The sequence below is a fragment of the Pelmatolapia mariae genome, linkage group LG16_19 (genome assembly GCF_036321145.2).
Source record: "Pelmatolapia mariae isolate MD_Pm_ZW linkage group LG16_19, Pm_UMD_F_2, whole genome shotgun sequence".
NCBI lineage: Eukaryota > Metazoa > Chordata > Actinopteri > Cichliformes > Cichlidae > Pelmatolapia > Pelmatolapia mariae.
Genome location: NC_086241.1, coordinates 12809383 through 12832084, shown reverse-complemented (window position 1 = coordinate 12832084; position 22702 = coordinate 12809383). Strand labels below are relative to the sequence as shown.

General features: G+C 38.5%; 1 protein-coding gene across 1 annotated transcript in view; it reads left to right on the top strand.

Annotated features, from left to right (window-relative positions):
* Positions 1-22702, top strand: part of LOC134644308 (receptor tyrosine-protein kinase erbB-4-like) — a 303631-nt gene that overhangs the window by 242899 nt on the left and 38030 nt on the right. The window contains exons 18-20 of the mRNA XM_063497223.1: positions 3134-3256; positions 5313-5411; positions 12744-12929. Of these exons, the coding sequence (XP_063353293.1) occupies positions 3134-3256; positions 5313-5411; positions 12744-12929 (408 nt within the window). The remainder of the gene's footprint in view (positions 1-3133; positions 3257-5312; positions 5412-12743; positions 12930-22702) is intronic.

The following is a 22702-nucleotide window of genomic DNA, read 5'->3' as shown; positions in this document are numbered from 1 at the left end:
GTGCAAAATATGAGAAAAACAAGACTTAAAAAGCAAAACGAAATAAAATAGAGACTGATTGGTGGATTCTAAATAACTATTGCAGAACTGTAGAAAGTTTTAGAAACTCTGACGACTCAGGTTTGAATATCCTACAGTGCATTATAGGGGCACTTCTTTTAGGAAGAGCTAAGGGACTATACCATTAGAAGAGACAAAAGTACTCTTTCTTTATCTAAAAAAAACAGAAGAGTACTTCATCTAATGTACTTATGTGTCCACACTGAGAATAAGGTCTCATTTCAGTGCTTTCTCTCTATTCAGGGCACAAGTATCAGTGAAGAGTCTTGAAAAAAAATAGCATCAAGATGATAAATTATTATACTTCTTTTATGCCCGTTCATATATGGGCCACCCTTATACTGCCACTATTTCTTGAGTACTTACATTCGTCTCTTTTTAGTAGTCATACATAAATTGAGGCACTATTTTAATATATTACAGAGCCTTTCTTGTTACACGTCATTTAGTTAATAAAAATACTGTATTTATGGCCCAATAATTGTATTAGATGCTCCAAAAGTAGTGGCTGGTTCCAAGGACAGAAAAAGAAATAGAATGCAGGAACAGAGAAGGAAATGGGAAATCTTTTTTTCTCTTTGAAACCATCCTGTCTTCATTTGTGTCTGGGCTGCAAAAAAAAAAGATAATTTTTCCTTAATTTTTAATATTTACATTAAATTATGCATTTTATGTAATTGCAGGGAAAGTCTTATATTGCAGGTTCATTGATTAATAGTCATTTGCTTAAAATAAAGTCTGAAACTAGTTAGTTTTCAGGCACTGCGCATCAGTTTCACCCTGATCCTATCACTATATAACAAATAATTTTAGACTTGTTAAAAGAAAATGTTGATGGACTATAGATCTAATCAGATCAGTCTGCACGTGAAATGTTTGTCTAATGGTTTTAATGTCAGTTTGCCCAGCTCACCACATTAATAGAATAGCAACATATAAACTGCTTAAAACAATGAAGCAACACTTGAGCAATTTAATTTAGATTTTTGGTATGATTTTGAATTTAATCTACAAATGATTTAGCACTTCAGATTCCACTAACCGTTGTTTTCAACAAATTACATTATTTTACGTAGTGAATTTGAGTGCAATATTGCGGCAGGATCCCGGTGTTACAATAAGACAGTTCATGAAATTCTTTTTGCTCTTAGATATTCCACAATTACCTGTTAGTGGAATTATTTTAGAGTGGAAGCATTTAGGAACTGCAGCAACTCAGCCACAAAACTGAAGACCACATAAAGTTACAGAGATGGGTCGCTGAGTGCTGAGGTGCGTTGTGTGTAAAAGTTGCCATGGCTCTGATGATTCAATAATTGCACAGTGGCAAATAACATCAACACAAACACCGTGCACCGAGAGGTCCATGGCATGGTTTCCATGGGCCGAGGACCTCCTGTAGATGTAATGTGTAGGTGACTCAGTACTTTTGTACATATAGTTAATGTTAACTTAAATATTTCATTCATCAAGATCTGATATGTGGTGTTAATTTTTTGAGTGGTATATTTCAGGCAGCAGAGCACTTGCTTCAGTTTCAGAAATGCAGTGTAGAGAGAGAAGGTGGATAGCTACATTTGCTGCTGTGCGGCTGCTACACAGCCTCAACATCTTCAGCACCACTAATGCTGGACAGCTCCCAGCACAGTGGAAATAGCATAGAGCTTTGCCTTTGTGTGTGTACGGTTAGATCATTTTAAAGACGTCTGTATTGTCCTGGGTGTGTTTGTGGCCCCCCAGCCTACTTGTTTCCACCCTGCAGAAGCTGATTTGTTATTCCATTTAAATGAAGAATGGCTATTGTTTTTAATCAAATGGTAACCATAAGCCAGAGGGACAGAAGCTGCCAAGCACAGCCAGGCTGATTTACACTCTGTCTGTTAGGCTCTCTCTGTCCTCTCTCCCCCTCTAATCTTCCACCCTCTCCTTTAATTCTCCTTATATTGCTCCCTCACTTATGCTTTTGCATCCTCTGACTAATTCAGCAGCTCGCTTCTCCATCGCTGTCTTGTTGTTGTTTCTGCTACGGTTCCTTTCCCGCTCCACATCTTCCTTCCTCCCTCCTCGGATATAATCTTTCTGCTTCTCCTACTATTTCATCTGTTTGTTCCTCCACTTGAGCAGTAATGAGACAACCAAAATTTCAACTCCCGTTCAGCTGCCTCAATTATCTGTCTCCCCCAGTCTTTCTCTGTTTTCATCCACCTTTCTCCATCACTCTCTTCTGTTCCCATGTAGTATCGCTTTCACTTCCTTTTACCGTAGAGAATGTCATAATAATGGTTCATCATAGTCTAGATTTATCTTGCTGGATAAAAAATCCATTACAACCCTACTGTAACCATAAGTGCAGGGGCAATAAATGTAACTACAACCAGCTGTCTTGATTTTTAGTAGATACACCTATGGTATCAATTTGAAACTCCAATGTCGCTTTGTTCTTGAGTCACAAGTTTTTCAGAAAATTTGACCTCTAACCTTGAGATTCAAACTCATCTGAGATTTTTAGTAGAAAGACCTGTAGTATAAATTTGAAAGTCCTACGTTGCTTCGTTCTTTAGTTATCAGTGTCACAAACATGGGTGTTCATGTTGCCTGTCCACCCACCCAGTGTGTGTGTACTTTTCTTACCCACTGGAACCTTCCTTAAGAGTAAATGTTGCATTTGAGTCAAACTTTTGTATGAAATTGCTCTTGTTTTTCTACAATTTAAATAGTAATTTTAGTTTTGTTATTGTAAAACCTGTTTCACTACCTGACGTCCTGGAATTTAGGTCACAGCTTTTAGAAACGGTCCTATCCTCTAAAGAAGGATTTTGCATGGAAGAAAGGTGTGTTTTATTTTGGGGTTTTATTTGTTTTGTTTTTTTTCTAATATGGAAGTGTGTTCCTGAGATCCTGAGAAGCTAAATTGCATTTAATTGCTCAGCAACAAGTATCGCATATTGGACTAATCCTGTGATAAGTTGTGACGTTTTAATTTAAAGTATTATGAATTAATCTTAGTAGCTTTTGTTATGTAGATTCTAGACTTGTCTTCCAGCACTCACTGACTTATTTATTGCATTCTTAGTTGGTGGAACCTTTAACACCCAGTGGAACGGCACCCAATCAAGCCCAGCTTCGCATCCTGAAAGAAACAGAACTCAAAAGAGTCAAGATCCTCGGCTCCGGAGCTTTTGGAACTGTTTACAAGGTAAAATACAATCAAATGTGAATTAATGGTGACTATTTGCATTTTAGCTTCAACTACTTAACTGCTCCTCTACTAAAAGTGAGACCATGATGTCACATTGTGTTCACATTCTCACTTCATGAGAAAAAGACAAGAGGGACATTGCAGGATCATTAATGACAGGAAATGAGATGGAAGGCTGGAGGCGGGAGATGAAAAGAATAAGTAATAGCAGACACTGAGACCCCTGGGGTGACAGTGAAATAAGAGGTAGCTGAGGTCACCATAAGAGCAATGAAGGGTTGGGTAGAAGTTGGAAAAAAAAATCTGAAATTAGAAAGAACAGACTTTCTCTCACTGAAATTATAATTGGTCATTTTTTGTGTCCACCCATTCTCATTGTAGCACTTTTTTTTAGGCCAGAGGTATGTGGCATCAGTGCATGTCCTTTTTCAAAGCAAGGTCTTGCATGCTCTCCTGGGAAATTTCAAGGCACTTCTAGACTTGTAAGGATCTGCTGTATAGTCAGTTTCATGTCTTATAGGTGAGCTATAGAACCCTGACAGGTCCTTTACAGCCAGAAGACATCAGACTTGTACCTAATCTCCATAGCTGAGAGTTCATAGGTTCAGCATTTAGACCAACTTGTAAACTGAGTGCTTTATAGGATGGCTCATACAGCTAAAACACAGTTAGTTAATTAAAGTGTAGCAATATTTAGGTTTATGTTTAATAAAACTAAGGCCACATGCTGTTCCTTGATTTGACCCATATCCATAGTTGGTGGCAATATGCTTAACTGGCTCAACTCCGCATTTCACCATTAAGAGAACAATTTGGAGCTATAAATTCTTCTGTCACATGTTCTGTCACAATGTGCAGTTCAACCCGCTCATAGATCACAAGTAATTAAATAAATTAAGAAAGATGTGTGTAGGTCTGTATTAGTGGTGTAGCATAGTGATAGATCGCTAGGTAAGTATATGGTATACAGTGTATGTGCAAAAAAGAACTAAAAGGAAAACTCAAAGCAAAACAGGATGACATGGCATGGAGATGGCATAGACACCTTCACAGGAGCAGAGCAGTATAGCAACAAAGGCGAGGTTCTTGAAAGTCAAGATTTAAACAGCTGCACAGAACACTGTCCTCCCGTATCACAACTCCTGCAACACAAAACACACAAACGAGTACTAATCCCTAAAGCAGGCCGTAACATATGTAAATAATTGCATGTGTTTTCTAAACATTTTAGAATAAAATGGTAAATTCTGTGTATGGATATGTTCTCCTCCTAATGTAAAATATGTCATTTTATTCTGCAGTGTTAGCTGTAGCAGCCCGTTTGCAGATGCAGTTTTAGATAAATGCGTTGTTAATAAACTGAGGCATTTACAAACCTGTAAACCAGTTTTTCCAGTAAGAACATCGATGTCCAAGCTTTCATAAAGTGTGGCCTTAAATTATTGTGCTAAATAATGATCATCTGGAGAATTACAGGTAATAGGGAACATAAAACTGCATTAAATCGATTGTCATTATCACCTTAGATAATTCTTTGAGGGGATAGTTGTTTTTAGGCTAAGTGTGAAATCTAGGCCTTCTGTCACTCTGGGTGTGTAGTCACATAAGGGTGGAACAAAGGTGGAACACATTTTAATCACTTTGAAAAAGTTGAGAGGTACTTAATTTTTCTCCTCTTTCAAATATTCCATCCACTTTGGCAGCTGTTAAATCACTTTAAACCTCCCTAAAATTAGATACTTCAAAATGATTAAATAGTTTTGCCCAAGTCTTTTTGAAGGGCAAAATAACCTTAATCGTACAGCATGCAGTTCATTTTTATAATCAGCCAGTGAGAATATGGAACGTTGTTATTTATAAAGCTGACAAAGTAGAATTTAGAGTGTAAAACGCTCAATTTATTGAGATTCCTGCTGTTCCTCCAGGAGCTATAATACTTTTTTTAAACATCATTTCTGTGAGTAGAGGATTTGTGACTGTGCAATTAGTGTAATGACTCATCATCATGTTGTGTGTGTGTGTGTGTATGTGTCTGTGTGCGTTTCTTCTTTAGGGTATCTGGGTCCCAGAGGGGGAAACTGTGAAAATCCCTGTTGCCATTAAAATCCTAAATGAGGCCACAGGACCCAAGGCTAATGTGGAATTCATGGATGTGAGTATCTTGAAAACAAAATCCAAAAAAAGAAACTTGACAATACAATTCAAACTCAGCTTTTATAAAGATAACATATACGCAGGTAAATTACAAGCTAAATACTGTGTTGTTTGTACACCTTTTGTTCCAAAGCCTGTTAGTCACACTGTTTAAAGGTGCTGCAATTTATACATAAAGTATGTAAGGGAGCAAACACTGAGCTTTTCTTCTAAAAGCCTTTAACCAGCTGTACATTGCATTCGTTGCTGACAAGTTAACTTCAGTTTAGCGCTAAACTAGCCTACAAAAGCACTACACAGATGGTTGTAAAGTGAAATCTCGAACAACTAAAGTTGAACCCCACAAACAGCAGACTAGAAACCATAAGGGGCCTGTAGGAGCCCTACATATGCAGACATACACGCACCATGCCATGGGCTCCTAGCACAGTGCACTAGGCCCCATTTATAAAACATTCACATCTTGGCTCATTTCAAAAGGAAGAGTGAAAAAAAAATCAAAATTATTACCCTGTGATGATGCAATGCAGATGAAATAACTCATATCAACACACGTACCCATGCACGCGCACACACACACGCACACACATTGAAAGCGACCCACTTGCACTCATGTTTTGCACTTAGTTTGACAGTCTAAAAGGAAGAGTTTTGGAGGGTTAGCATTTCTATTTTTATCACGATGTCTTTGATGAATATCCCATATGTGTTTAATTTATGTTCCAAGTGCTTTGGGAGGTTGTCTGACAATCAGAAAATCAGACAGAGAAATAAGATAACATGTAGGGGGCATAGAAACAGTGGACATAACGTATATAACAGCAGAAAGGCATGTGTCCATGTGGATCTACGCGTAAACTTGGTTAATTTTCCTCATAAATAGTTTTGGGGTTTCTTTTCTCTTTTTAAGAATACCTTCCATCACCTCTGTCTAGATCCACAGTCGTCTTCTAATGACTGACTGCTGAGCAGCTGGGGGCTCAAGCTTCTGCTCCAGGGAACACCAGTGGTAGTTACAAAGGGAAAGCAGAGTGCCATTCATTTACTTTGCCATCCATTATTTTCCAGGCAGACTGGGATTTCTGACTGGTGACCTTCTAGCTGCAGGCCACTCAATGCCCCAGTCTCACTTGCCACTGACTGTTTGAAGAATGTCACAGAGAATTGATTGTCTTTCAGCATGCGTGTGTGTGTGGTTGGTTCTGTGTAGGAGTTTGCCACTCCTTACCTGTGGTGCAGTAAGAGAAGGGAACCTCTCTTTTTTTATGGCTAACAATAAAATACCAAGCCTGTCTCCTTTCAGCAAGTGCTTGGCAAAAGGAAAGGGTGTTTATTCCCTGCAGCACTGGCATGTGTGTGTCGATCTGCATGCATTTAGGAGTGTGCATGTTTGTGTATGCAATAAGGATAACAGCTAGAGCATGCTATTCCTTTAGTTTTGATTAAAGAAAATTAAAATCTTCTTTTCTTTTTTATTAATGTTTTACTTAGGTATTATTCTCCAAGGCCCTCCAATATATCAGTTTTAATAACGTGAGACATCCATACAATGCACAAAATGCAGCAATCTATAAAGCACTTCTCAACAGTGAGCCACAGAAAAGTTTCAGTTTAGCTTTTTTTTTTAAACAAATTGTTTTAAAATTATTACATATTAATACAATTCTGAAGACTTGTAACTACCTTATTTCAGTTTACCTTCATGACGAGCTACAGAAGTAGCACAAGTTTGTAAAAACAGTGTTTCCTAATGCTTGTATTTAATTGTAACAGCGAAATTACAATTCAGTGGGGATGTAAACTTTATACAGTCAGTGTACAAAAAAGAACAACCCCTGCAAATCCTTTTTTGTGTTTTATATAACTGTTATCTCAGCCCAACAGTAGTGCTTTCCAGGGCCTAAAGGGATGTTCACAGGATTTCACAGACATATTCTCTCTCTCTTTTTTTTACAGTACCTAACCACAACTACTACTGCCCCTACCTCTCCACTTAATGGCTTTAAAGTCTATTGTCACAATTCCTCATGTCATGTGTTTTTCAATTAGTATAATTCTTGTATATACTTATTTTATATATAGAAAACTCTTTAGGATGCTGTGGAAGTATTTTGTTTTTTGGATAATAGCTCACAGAAGGGATCTGAATAGGATGCAGGGCTAACAGATTACAGGATACCCCACTGCAGTGCTAAGTAAACACCACAATATTAATTTGCTTGTAAGGAATCCTGCAGGCAGAAAGGAAAAGCCAGTCAGTCAAAGACTTTGGCCCGATTTACCATTACCCTCAGTGTAACTATACCCATCACTGGCATGTAAACAGGGACCTCATTATGTAAGCATTGTGATAGATGAGCCATATCAGTTCTAAAATGTATAGTGGTTGCATCTCTCTGTCAGTGTTCATTGGAGCTTTATGCATTGATTCTCTCCCCAGTAAAAGCAAACAGCCACACCTGCCTGTCTTGTGTATTTTGGCGTATACCTACCCACCCGATGATGAATTTTCAATTGTTGTAAAGTTGCAGGTGAGCAAATGAAAGCCTGTTTCTGTCTTTTGGAGAGTTTCTATACCATGGGATTAATAGGGGTCTGTTAGTGTTTATGTTGCAATCATATGCAATATTACAAGCTTCAGGTATAGTTGCTTTGTGTCTACATACTGTAGAGTATAACAGAAAGATTTCATAATACACAACATCAGCACAAAGACACCATTGCTACTATATTTAAAGGCAAATATTCCTGATTTGCAGCAATCTGACCTTGGTCTATTTACTACATTTTTTTTTGCTTACTACATAGAATGCTGACAATCTCAAAGTGCGAAGTCACTTTGATGTCAAGGTTTTGAATAAAATTGCACTGTTTTTGACTGAGTGGAACCTTGCTGTTCACTTCAAGAGGAACTTCAACCTTAAACAGAATAAGGGGTCCTATGATCTTTGGCAGTTCAGTCTATGCTGGTAAACATGATGAATTCTCTAGAAGTGTGAGTCTGGCATTTGTCTTCTGACATTCTGACCCAGTACAACATATTGTGAAAAAGGTGCTAGTGTGTATATACAGTGGCTTACAAAAGTATTCGGCCCCCTTGAACTTTCCCACATTTTGTCACATTACAGCCACAAACATGAATCAATTTTATTGGAATTCCACATGAAAGACCAATACAAAGTGGTGTACACGTGAGAAGTGGAATGAAAATCATACATGATTCCAAACAATTTTTACAAATAAATAACTGCAAAGTGGGGTGTGCATAATTATTCAGCCCCCTGAGTCAATACTTTGTAGAACAACCTTTTGCTGCAATTACAGCTGCCAGTCTTTTAGGGTATGTCTCTACCAGCTTTGCACATCTAGAGACTGAAATCCTTGCCCATTCTTCTTTGCAAAACAGCTCCAGCTCAGTCAGATTAGATGGACAGCGTTTGTGAACAGCAGTTTTCAGATCTTGCTCCAGATTCTCGATTGGATTTAGATCTGGACTTTGACTGGGCCATTCTAACACATGGATATGTTTTGTTTTAAACCATTCCATTGTTGCCCTGGCTTTATGTTTAGGGTCGTTGTCCTGCTGGAAGGTGAACCTCCGCCCCAGTCTCAAGTCTTTTGCAGACTCCAAGAGGTTTTCTTCCAAGATTGCCCTGTATTTGGTTCCATCCATCTTCCCATCAACTCTGACCAGCTTCCCTGTCCCTGCTGAAGAGAAGCACCCCCAGAGCATGATGCTGCCACCACCATATTTGACAGTGGGGATGGTGTGTTCAGAGTGATGTGCAGTGTTAGTTTTCCGCCACACATAGCGTTTTGCATTTTGGCCAAAAATTTCCATTTTGGTCTCATCTGACCAGAGCACCTTCTTCCACATGTTTGCTGTGTCCCCCACATGGCTTGTGGCAAACTGCAAACGGGACTTCTTATGGTTTTCTGTTAACAATGGCTTTCTTCTTGCCACTCTTCCATAAAGGCCAACTTTGTGCAGTGCACGACTAATAGTTGTCCTATGGACAGATTCCCCCACCTGAGCTGTAGATCTCTGCAGCTCGTCCAGAGTCACCATGGGCCTCTTGGCTGCATTTCTGATCAGCGCTCTCCTTGTTCGGCCTGTGAGTTTAGGTGGACGGCCTTGTCTTGGTAGGTTTACAGTTGTGCCATACTCCTTCCATTTCTGAATGATCACTTGAACAGTGCTCCGTGGGATGTTCAAGGCTTGGGAAATTTTTTTCTAGCCTAAGCCTGCTTTAAATTTCTCAATAACTTTATCCCTGACCTGTCTGGTGTGTTCTTTGGACTTCATGGTGTTGTTGCTCCCAATATTCTCTTAGACAACCTCTGAGGCCGTCACAGAGCAGCTGTATTTGTACTGACATTAGATTACACACAGGTGCACTCTATTTAGTCATTAGCACTCATCAGGCAATGTCTATGGGCAACTGACTGCACTCAGACCAAAGGGGGCTGAATAATTACGCACACCCCACTTTGCAGTTATTTATTTGTAAAAAATGTTTGGAATCATGTATGATTTTCGTTCCACTTCTCACGTGTACACCACTTTGTATTGGTCTTTCACGTGGAATTCCAATAAAATTGATTCATGTTTTTGGCTGTAATGTGACAAAATGTGGGAAAGTTCAAGGGGGCCGAATACTTTTGCAAACCACTGTGTGTGTGTGTATATATATATATATATAATTTTATTTTATTTTCCTGTAGGAGATGTTTCAGGAGTATGTTAGGTGTTTGGCCATTTAGTACCTGTACATATAGCGGATGTACAGTAGATCCACAGGATCTCGTCTCTAATTTTTGGAGATGATGTGGTTCTGTTGCTTTCAACAGGTGGTGGTCCCCAAGTCCCACTGGAGTGGAATGACAATAATGGTGTTCAGCGTTAAAGGGTAGAGTGTCCACTCCGTTCAGGGACTAGTTTCTGCCCCAAGTGGAGGAGTGAAAGTGTGTTGGAGATTGAGATTATGTCCCTCAGCTGGACTGGGAAGCCTCTGTGTTCCCCTGGATGAGTAGGAGGAGATACCTGGGGAGAGGGAGGCCTGGACTCCAAGTATACACCAAGTGAACCAAAATGTCTTCCTAAAGAAATCACATCCGAAGCTACAACCATTCAGTGTAGGGCAGGACCAATAGAAGTAATATAAGATGATTAGTTTAAATTTTGTGACCTCTGAACATTTATGGTAAAAGGTAACAGAATGCAAAACATACTTAGCTACCAAAGATGGTCAGATCAAACTTTAGCATGCATCTGGCAGTTAAGTTGGATTGTGGTCTGATCACCACTCTGGAGTTCATTTGGAACCAATTTGAGATCACTGCCTCCAAAGTGTCTCAGTTCAACTGTTGTGAACCGGACCAAATGCGATTGCACAAATGAACTTCACCAGGGAAAATGAGCCAGAGTTTGATTTAAATTGATTAGGCAGCACAGGTGTGAAAACACCCTTAGACCATCTAAAGCTTGACTTCAGCAGATGACAGAAATCAGTTATGGTCAGTCCAAAACTGAGGTCCTCGATAACACAGAAAGATATGTGCACCAGTTGCCAAAAAACATACATATGTGTCAGAATCTTAGTTCTCTGTTCTCGCAGTGAATATTCTGACACATTCCACATGCACAAACAAGCCATAAAACAATCATGAAAGAAAGCAGAATAGCCTGACCTATGAGGAAATGTTGTTTTGAGTATGAATTTTATTTAGGGAAAGAAACATTCAAACTCTTATCAAACTGATAGAAAAGAAAGAGAAAGTTTAAAAATTACCTTTGTGAGAGTGGTTCATCTCAGTTTTGGTGACACAGCATATGAGTAAGAAATAAGGGGGGAAGACAAGACACTGTCAGAGATGATAAATGTGTGTTCAAGAGGCTCGTCTGAGCTAACATTAAGGTTGACGTAAATATCACAAAACACAGCAGATACTTAAATCTGTGTGTTGCCTTTGCTTCTAGGCCACCAAGAAAGACATTGGCATAAAAGCATTCATGGTCTTACAAATTTGATTTTAACTAGTGAAATCTTTGTTTAATGGAATCCCTGCAGCAACAAATATTGACAGATGAAAGGGAACAACATCCTAATGATATGGTGATTCATCATTATTAAAAGTTTATAATCTTCAAACATCAAGCTACAATAACATTTGTTTTAGTTAAAATCTCTCATCTAAAAGCAGACACAGAAACTTTGTTACATATGAAGCTGAAGTTTACTGTATCAGTCCAGAGTAGCTGACTCTTTGTAGCAGGCCACGAGTAGAGGCTGGCACAAGGTTCAGAAATGAGTTGGCTTGGAGACCTAACTGGTGTAATAATAAGGAGTTGAGCTGAAGTACAGGAGACACGCATTACAAAAGAACTAAATTGTTTAGAGACCAAAATGCAAGAGCTAGAATTTGGCCATCACACATGTACCACATGGGATACTGAACATGGAGTGAAGAGACTTGATGTGAAGATGAGTCTCAGGTGTGCCAGTTCAGTGAGTGTTGCGAGTGCTGGAGTTGCCACAACCAGCACTCGCACCAGACAGCCAAGGCTGTTTCCAGGATATTTTCAAAAGAGTGTCACACTGTAGACTAAAACAAGACATCAGAATAAGTATAAAATTGGTGCTGAAAACACAATTTTCAGGCTTGTGTCCTAATGCAGGTGTATTATTTGAAAAGTGGGGCTGTACAAAAACATCATTTAGCATCAAATTCTTCTTTGGCTAAAGTGAAAGGGAAGCTTATCATACTTGTGGGGTGACACCACCATGTGCTGCCCCACTCAATATGTCCCTGCAGACAAAGAAAAACAGACAGGAGATATGAGGAAGAGATGAATAGAAATGTGAGGAGAGAGAGGGATGATGAAGTGCTGCTAGGATCCTAGTCGTTTTTTTTTTTTAATGTAGGGGTCTCCTCAGGTATGTAATTAGCATGCCCAGTAATAAAATATTTCTTGAAACTCAACTCGTAATTCAGGCAGTGAAAAGTCCCATCTTCTTATCCATTCACAATTCGGAGAACTAAAAGAAACAGTATTTCTTTTATTATTAAATAAAAAAAATATTACCAGTAGAAAGAAAAACACAAATAAATGTATTTCAGTCTTTTCTGCAGCCAAATTGTTTTGGCACAATTTACCTCATACCCATCACACAATCTGACATGTTTCTAATAAATAGCATATTTTTTATGTGTTTATTGAAAATGACTACTGTTGGAAATAAACATTGCTGACATACTGTTACAGATTAAAACAGCCACCTGTAATCATTACCCTCCACATGCCTGAGTGTATATCTGTGTCATTCAGGAGGCTCTGATCATGGCTAGCATGGAGCACCCGCACCTGGTCCGACTGCTGGGTGTCTGCTTGAGTCCGACAATCCAGCTGGTCACACAGCTGATGCCTCACGGATGCCTGCTCGACTATGTCCACGAGCACAAAGACAACATTGGATCACAGCTATTGCTCAATTGGTGTGTCCAGATAGCCAAGGTAAGGAAACTGAGCCTTTATTACCTATTTAAGTATAAAATACATGATTTGCTAATATGGTCAGTGTATTTACCTTCTAAGTGATATTTGGTGATAAACCTAGTGCGTGGTTTGAGTGGCATTCTGGTTCATTCATCAAGGGTTTTTATTGAATGCGTGCTTGAATTTGCTTTGGAAAACAACTACGGTACTATTCTATTATGTTTCAAGCGATAGAGGCCAAATGCATTATTAATTAATTAATAATTTCTAAACTGAGAAAAAAAAAAGTGTTTATGTTAGTCTGTAGCACATGGCCGCAAGCCATGGACAACTGAGTGGCTATTGGTAAAGTGTGAGTGTTTATGGATTCAGCAGCAGACACCGGCACCTCCGTTTCCTCGTCTCTATGTAGAAGTGAAGTAAATAATTCAAAGTCTTACTTGACTTTAGTGGGGGAAGTGTGGAATGCAGGAAATCAGTGTTATAGTATCATGGATGTTAGAGTTTATTACAAATTGTTAGAATTTTGTTGTCAGTATCAATAGCTGACAGATACACATGAAGTCATATGAAAAAGGTTTTCACTGGAGTCTGTGCAGTACCTTTACTGCTTTCATGGGAAATAAGAGAGCCAAATGCTTCTACTTCAGTACTCATGATTAACGGGATCATCAGCAAATGCAAAGTTTGGGCAGGCTGCTGGTCTCAAGCATTTAGATTAGTGTCAACACAATGCGACAATCTCCCCAGAAGTGGAAGCAAATTCACCCCAAGATCAAATTGTACAGCACTCAAAAAAATTGCAAGAAACCCAAGAGCTACATCTCTGACTGGTCTCAGTTAGCATGTTAAATGTTAAAGTTCATGACGGTAACATTGGAAAAAAGTGGAACAAGTGTGAGTCATTTGGATGGGTTTCTGGGAGAATTCCCTGGCCTCTAAAAAGAAAATGGCAGCAATGCAGCTTAGGTTTGCATACTTGCATCTAAACAAATCACAAAACCTCTAGAAAAATGTCCTTCAGAAAAACGAGACCAAATTATTGACTTTCACGCACAGTAGTGGAAGGGTTAACAATTGTTTTGCAACCAAGGGAGCTGGGCACCTTAGTGTTACTGACTTGACCATGAACTCCTTTGTATACCAAAGCATTTTGGAGTAAAGTGTTTAAACCAAACCAGGTCAGTCATGCAACAGGACATTGATCCCAAGCACAACAGCAAATCTACAGCAAAATGGGTGAAAAGAAAAGAATTAAGGTGTTGCAATGGCCCTGTCAGAGGCCAAACCTCAACCTGATTCAAAATATTATGGCTGGGCTTTCAGAGAGCTGTACAAACCACAATGAAATGAGGCAACAGTGGAAAATAGTGTTGGGTCAAAAATCTTCCACAGTGATATGAGAAACTGATAAAGTCATACAGACAATTATTACTTCAAGTTATTCGTTGTTGTTCTACAAGCTACTGAATCATAGGCTGTATGATGATGTAGGTATTCACAGGACTGCAGAGTCCTATGAAAACGTTCTGTGTGTTATGACTGTGTTAATGTGTCCGGTTTTCCCATGTCTGTGATTAAATCTCCAAATGTCTTGCATTTTTTGAGTGGTTCATGAAATTGTCATACACACACAGAAAAATAACAGGTTAAAAAGCCAGGAGAATCCGAATGAAAATGGAAAATGGCTTAGTAATCCCTGTAGTCCCTGATTTAATATCTTAGACAAATTTTTCAGTTGCTGTTTTTGGCTACATCAGAAGCAGGCTTTGCCCAAGTGAGTTGCCAAGGGAAAATATTAAACCATCAATTAAATTTGGGACACAGTTGTGATCACACCACATATAAAGTGCTTTTTATTTAATACCAAAGGCGATCAGAGCTTGCGTTTAGTCTTGCCATGCCAATGCTGACAAACCCCCATGCTGTGTAACATAAACATTTTCATGGTATAGAATTAATCATACAAATTACGTTGTCAAAAAACAATGAGATAAGCTACATGTACATGAATAAATATATGCCTGCTGTGAACAGTTGTCAACATGGAGAGATTTATAATTCATAAAGGGTAGATATGATGATGTATTATTTACCACTGTGTTGTGTTACAGTGTGTCCCATGCATATATTGTTTTGTGTTTTCAATAATTGGCTACCACTCCTGGAGACACAAATAGCCACCAGGGGCCTCGGTTAATAAGGTGCCCACCCTTGAGTTGACACGAACACAAATTGTCCTTCATAAATACAAAAAGTATTCTCTGAATGAGACTCATAATAACGTCTATCTAAACTTGAGTCTTGAAAATACACATTTTTTATTCTGTTTATCGTCAGCGCACGCACTCTTGCGGTCTTACATGGCTATTAAGGTTCTTGCAAGTGACAGGGCTCCATTCTGAGGCAACATCCCTGTGGTCCTCCCTCTCAGTCAAGGCCATGATCATAGCCGTAGATTATTAATGGAGTGATCTGTCATGAGAGCCATACTAATGAGCATATTCATCAGAGCCACCGCATACGCAGAGCTATGATGCCCAGAATTTTCTTCCTTTTCTTCTTTTTTTCTCTATTTTGTTTTATACTTCCATGTTCTGTTACTACGAATCATTTTCTCTTCCTTATGACTTCTTGGTTTTTGACTCTCTGAATCCAACAGCACTCTCTTCCATATGTTGTAGTTGTGATGTGAGTAATTTAGAACTGATCTGGCTACTGCTAAGTAAAAAAAAAAAAAAAGTATTATTCTGCTGTTTTGCTGTGGTAAGCACAGTGCAGTCTGAAATGCTGTTTCCAGTCAGTCTGGACAGCTTCTTTGAGAAGTTTTTTATACAAGGGGCTTGATGAATAGCTTTGTCTTTATATTAGTGTGATGGGTGCAATGTGGAAACAGTTCAACCATCACACTAATTTGCCTGGGAAGGGAAGTGAAATCCACTTGTAGACTTTGTCATATGTTTAGTCAGTTCTGGCTCTACACAACTGAATACAAGGACTACAATACAGAGTGATAACTGCGATATCAATAAGTGTTATATCTTAATGATTAAATCAGGCATTGGAATGCAGTTGACAAGAGGAGGACTTTAAATCTTAAGTTTAAAGTGCCTACCACCCCAAACAAAGTCGCCACTATGAATTTATTATTGGTAAGCCATACAAAAGGTTATACTATAGAACATGTGTTCATAGGCACATTGAGTCTAATGTACACATGATCTAAGAGGATAACAAGCAGGTCTGCACTGTTGTGAACACAACATCACACAATTTTCATATTGTCCCTTGGCCTTGCATATTACTTATTATTTTCACTTCCCAGTGTTTTCCTTTAACCATGCTAGCAGACCGGCTCCAATGGTCTCTTTCAAATTGAAGTAATGGCCTTCCTATGTATACTTTGTGTGTTCTCCCTGTGCCCGAGTCGGTTTTCTCAAGCCTTCTCTTAAAGTTCAAAGACTGTTCAGTGTTTCTCGAAAGAATCTCCACCTCTAAAGTAAGACTGATTTTTTTTTTTAAAGAAAAAGAAAGTTAAGTTAAATCACAGGTAATCATGGACTGTATCCTACTATGAGTTTGACATTAAGTGGAAAAAAGTGAAATGTGTGAAGGACTGCCATCAAACTTGGGACAGGCAGTAATTTACCCACTGGAACATATTTCTATCTGTCTGCTGAAGTTTCATCGAGCACACTTATCAGGTAAAAATTATCAGGTAAAAACCTCAAACCACTAAGCTCTTTTAAAAAAAAAAAAAAACACATTGCCATTTATAATCCTTTTATCAGACTAAGACTGACAAGCTGGCAATGTCTATTCTAAGAAAAGATCGAGGAAATATTGCATGCATTGTACTGAAATTCTTTAAGCCTTTTACCTTATCCAACTTTCTGCATCAATCTTTGTCAGAGCAGAAGAAGGTGGTTGGATGCAGTTAAAAGGATTGACACTGATCATGTGAAGGACATATAGTCTGTTCTATTTAAATGTCTTCTTCCTAGTGCATAACTTTTGATTTTTGTCTTGCTTTTGTCTTCTATGGTGTCTCACATATATATCCCTATTACTTATTGCTATAGCTACCAAGACTGTCAGCAAGGACTTCTTGTTGAGACATGTTTCTTGTCGCACTCATGGGTTCATCTTTTGTATACTGAGGCCAATCAAAATGTGGGATATTTTCTCAAGATATGGGACAATAGATACAAATGCTGTGCAGTCTCACATAGAGTGGGATATCTGCTCACGCTAGGTTGCAGTGTTTATACTCCCAAAAGTCCAATACTGCTTTTTTTGCAAAGCAGCTAGTGTGCAAATGATCCACACAAGGTGTCCTTGGTCCTTGGCATTTGCTTGGTTGTGGCAATGGTGACACTTGTCTCAATCCCAACAAATCACAAGTCCTGGTTTAGCATCAGATTTAAGTGCTAGGGATTAATGCATTAAATAATGCATCTGTAATCACTGTGTTAAAAAGTTACAAGTTCAATAAAAATGTGACAAGAAGTGTCTGTATGATGCCATCGAGCTTGTGATTTTTTATTTTATTTAACAGCTCGGTGTCCCATTAACTGTAAGACTTGTCTCAGTATCAAGTAGTGACAGCAATTCAATGCCACATTTTGGACAACGTTACGCTGTAGGAATGCCTCACCGAGCCAAGCATTATAGTAGAAATTCTTTTCTGAATACACCACCACCTTTTCTACTTCTTTCGTCAACATTGCTGGCCTGGGTTGCCTCCAAGTCAGTGATTGTGTGAATGTGTGTGTGGTAAGAGGGCCACACTGTGTGTTTCACAGGGTCATTTCTCAGTGTAAACCAGACTAGGCAAACATGCCTCTCTCCAACTCATTACATACATCCCCAGGGTTCCAATGAAAACTCAGTTCACTCATTTCCCCAGTCTACTTTGTCTATTCTCCCTCTCCTGTCTGTATTTATTTCAGTATGTGAATCTCCAATTTTTCTTTTTCTGTACCTCTTGTCTGAGCACTGTAGAAAGAAGAATATACCCTAGGCTCCCATGGATGCTTATTTTTGTTTGCAATCTTTTGTTGGTACAAATATTGGACTCTCTATTCTCATGTCAGTAATAAGGCAGTGTTGACTCACCATACGCAGATCTCTGTGATAAACTACCCACTGGCCGGTTGTTTTATTTTTCCCTTTGAGCCCACTTTGTAAAGCCATGTTCCTATAAGCAACTAGTGCTACATAGATTTGTTACTGTGCTGTATATGGCACAGGCCAACTTTGTATGTGTTTAACATATATTAACAGTGTTAAGGCTATATAAAGGGAATAGTATTATAATTAGTGGTAGTAGGAGGAGTAGCAGCAGCAGTACTACTTTTTAAAAATTATTTAATGATTTTGTATTTTGATTTATTGCCTAGTAGTCATGATTGGAAGCAAACATTTAAATAAAAATTTATTTTTGGCAGGACACAATTTTTCAAGGGCACCATCGACCTCAGGGCTAAGATCTGCTCTTGGACTAATGTGAAAACCTTAATAAATTAAAATGACTGCAGCAGTGTTTTTGGTTTTCCTTTCTTTTTTGAAGGAAGTGATTGTGGTAGCCTAGCAGGGGGTGCACTCCTTACTCTTAAATTTAAATTCAAATGGACAATGTTTCAATAAAACTTGAGAAGTGATTAAAACAGACATGAAGATGCGCTTAACGTAACCAAGCTAATATTTACCCATGGGAATCGGAGGTGGGGATGGGGGGGTTATATTCTGGTCGCTAACATTAAATCATATAGTTATTTATGCAATCATGAAAGACCACCGCAAAAAAAGAAAAAAAGAGCTTCAGAATTAATTAGATTGGACATGAAAGAGAAGGAGACAGTAAGAGCAAGAGAGGAAGAGAGATAGGCGGACACTTGTTGACGTTTCTAAGGTTTGGTAGTATCAAAGGCTCGATGCTTGTGATCTGCTCCGCGCTCCATGTCTTAACATGAGGTTTGAGAGCAAGGGTGCTATCTGCCAAAGCTTGCTTGGAATCAAACATCTGAATGCAATTTGAATGCTTTGCTTTGAGAAACAGAGGGGAGAGAAAGAGAAGAGCATTTGATAGTCTGTGTAAAAACTGAAACAGGGATTTCTGAGATCTGGAGATTCTACTGATATTGCCCTGATAAAGATCCATCTTCATTTTTTTTATTGTAGGACTGTCTTGAAACATGTTGCACCCTGTATTCAATATGTTGTTGTAATTGTCAGTTTATCCAAATAAAAATGAAATCATAATTGATACGAGGAACCCTATCTGCAGAGATGCTGATATCGCTTGATTAGGGGTTTAATGGAAATCCAACACATTAGCATATACAGCATATACTGTTTGCATATTAATTACAGGTTTCGATCATTTTATTTCTTATGAGTCAACTAGAAGTGTCATTCTGAGAAACTGCTGACTTTTGCCATATAGAGTTTATTTGCTCACTACCAATCAGGCAGAAGTTGACACACATCAAATGTGCGCAGACAGCGTTTTTTGTTGTCTAATGAACATTTCATTGTTAACTATTTTGATAATATTCATTAGTTCTTTTGAATGGTACACAGTTGTCCTTTTGGCCACAATGAGACACATAGGTAATACCCGAGAATAATACCAGATGCCTTAAAGATTTAAAAGCATGTAATTTAAAATCAGAAATATCTTTAAACTCAAGATGTCACCACATAATGAGCTAGCTAGTAAAACATCTTGAGTAAAATCACTTACTGGGGTTTTGAAATAATAACCTGCAGTTGTATTACTATTTTTTATTTATAGCTGTGAAAATACTGTCTTGCTCTCACCTGGTTGGGGTCTTTGCTCCAAATGAAAAGGAAAAAAAATCGAATGATCGTGAGGTTGATAGACTGACTGGTGCAGCATCAGTGGCAGTGTACATGTTGTGTTGGAACATGGTGAAAAGGATGTTGAGCCTGAGGCATTAACTCTGGATTTGCCAGTCTTCCTGCTTTCAAATTCTCACATACAGTACGGTGACAAGCTTTGGTTTGTAAAAGAAAGAATAGAACATGGATACGAGCAGCAAGGTATTTTAAGTTAGAATAGCTGTGTCTTTACATCAAAAGGTGCTATTTTGATTGGTTTAGGGATACAATTAGTATTACATCCTTGCTGCCTTCCTCTGCAGGCATTTTTGGATCATGTAACTGGGAACAGGAGGGGAGGGCAGAACACATTGTAAGGATTACATTTCCCATCTGGACGGGGAATGCCTTGGGATTTTCCCAGGAAGAGATCGAGGGCTTGGCTAGAGAGAATTGAAAAGGACATCTGGGATACCTTGCTCAGTCCACTGCCACTATGACCCAGACCAGATAAGCAGTGGAAAATCAACAGATGGAAGATGTACAGATGGATGGCCTTGTTGTCTTAGTAGTAATTATAGTAGGGGTTTGTTCTACCTGAAAAATGTTTGTTGATTTTATCAAGAAAATATATTAAAGGAATTTTTTTTTTTAAGAAAAAAGAAAAGTGACACTTGGTCATGAAACTTGGATTGACCTGAATGCAAAAACACACACCGCAAGGCAGCAGACAGATAAGTCACTGTAAAGGACAGAAGGCTATACAAAGACTATACGACTGTACTGACTTATAGTTGCAGTGTTGTCAGTCAAAAGCACACACAAACAAGACAAGAGAAAAAACATTCTCTCTTCTTTTCTTTCTTTTCCTCTGACTCTGCTTTACTGAGTCACTCATTCACACACACGCACACACACACTCACACGCAGCAGTGACACAGTTTTAACAGTGTCTGGCTGAGCGAAGATGGATGTGGCCAGGTGGGGGAAATGGATGACTGCAGGCAGCCCACACAATGGATGAGACTGGCAGCTCAGGGAGACGGGTCGACACTAATGAGTGACTGCCAAACACACACACACACAAACTCACACAGGTAAACGGAAGCTTGTAGACATCCGAACTTGAAAACACAAACATTAACAAAGTGATTGAATGCATGCAAACACGCACAAATACATATTGTGATGCCCTCAAGTAAACAAGCACACGCCCACAGGCTTTGTTTAGCATAGAAAATGTACTATATGATAGTTTGTTGTATTTTTTTTATTATTTACTTCACTTTTCCTTTCGCTCTGTGTCAGTGTCAAACTACAAATGATCTCACTTCTTTTTAACCTTTCATAAACACAAACAGAAATAAACCCAAACACCGTGTTGGAGATGCGTATTTTTACAAACTGCTTTATGTCAAGCCTTTGCCCTAAATATCCTCCCCACACTTTTCATTACGTGATAAGTTCTCCCTCACATTTTATATTTATTTCCCAGAGGAAATAGATATATCAACAGGCTCTGCAAACACAGATCTGGAGATCTACACGTGCGTGCATGTGTGTGTGTGCTCGTGTAAAACCCCTTCTGTCTTTTTTTAATCACTATGTGACCTAAAGGCTGTGAACATGGACTCTAATGTTACATTTGAAAAAGTATGGGACTCCGCCGAGAAAATACCAAAAGATTTTTTTTAAAGCATTATAAAAACAAAGAACTACTTTGTACATTTGTAATTGTTATTGATTCTGTCTCCTGATTCTATCTTCTATCTGAGTAAAATTGTAATGATGAGATTAAAAACAAGGCAACACTATAGTGTGCGCAGCTGTAAAAGGGCCAAGTTCCACATATTCTTTGTTTACAGTTCATCTGTAAGGACATTTTGAATTCTGGAATTTGTGAGTTGGTGTCACCACAAAAATCAGCTTATATATTGTTCCATAAGCTTTTCCATTGTGTCTCGAGTCAGTAGTAAAGTTCCAGTAAATGCAAACTGCTCAAATTTTACCTGCTCTGGTTGTTTTGGGCTTTTTTTTCTTTTGGCATTAGAAAAAAAGTTCACTTTTAGCCAGTCACATCACTTATCGGCAAACAAAGATGCTTGAAAACCAGGATGTCTTTTTTTTCACCCCTTGGCCATAAAAGGCTGATGGGATATTGTCGACCTCACTGGGTGGGCGGGCAGGTGGTATGGACACCCGAATTTGTCCCAATGCGTTTGACCTCAAATTTAAAGTCAGAGGTCAAGTTTTCTGAAAATTTTGTGAACACAATAAATCGAGAATGATATCACCTAGGATTTTCAAGTTCATACCATAGGTGCATCTACTTAAAATCTCAGATAAGTCCAAGTTCCGGTGTTCTTGACCTCAAGGTCAGAGGTTAACCTTTCTCGAAAATGACCTAGAGTTTCGAATATATACCATAGATGCATGTACTAGGAAGCTGAGGAGTAGCACTGGCGGCCGCCAGTATTTTTGAATGATGGGAATACACAACCTGAACAACACCTTGAAAATGCACATCAAAGTAATATGTACAATAACGAAAAGAGGAAAGAAAGAAATAATATTAATTATGAATGCATTTCATTAAAACATACCATGCTACTCTGGTACGTTAGAAAATGAGGCCATGCCATTTTGTTCTAGTGTGCCAATTTTCAGTAGCAGTATTTTGCCTCCCTGTAATGTTATTAATGACAACATCTTCAAAGAGAAGTATTTGGTCATTTTTAATAAATGTTCTGTTCAGTTTTTGCAAACTATAATTAAAATATGCTAAAATTTAGCATCCAGAATTTTTGCACGTGTAGCATTCATTTGCTATTTATTTATTTGCTAACAGGTTCTTGCATTATTGTAGTGGTTACTGTGTGAACAGAAATAACTTTCTTTAGCTTTTTATGTGCTTTTCATACTGCATGTAACTATATTTTAAAGAT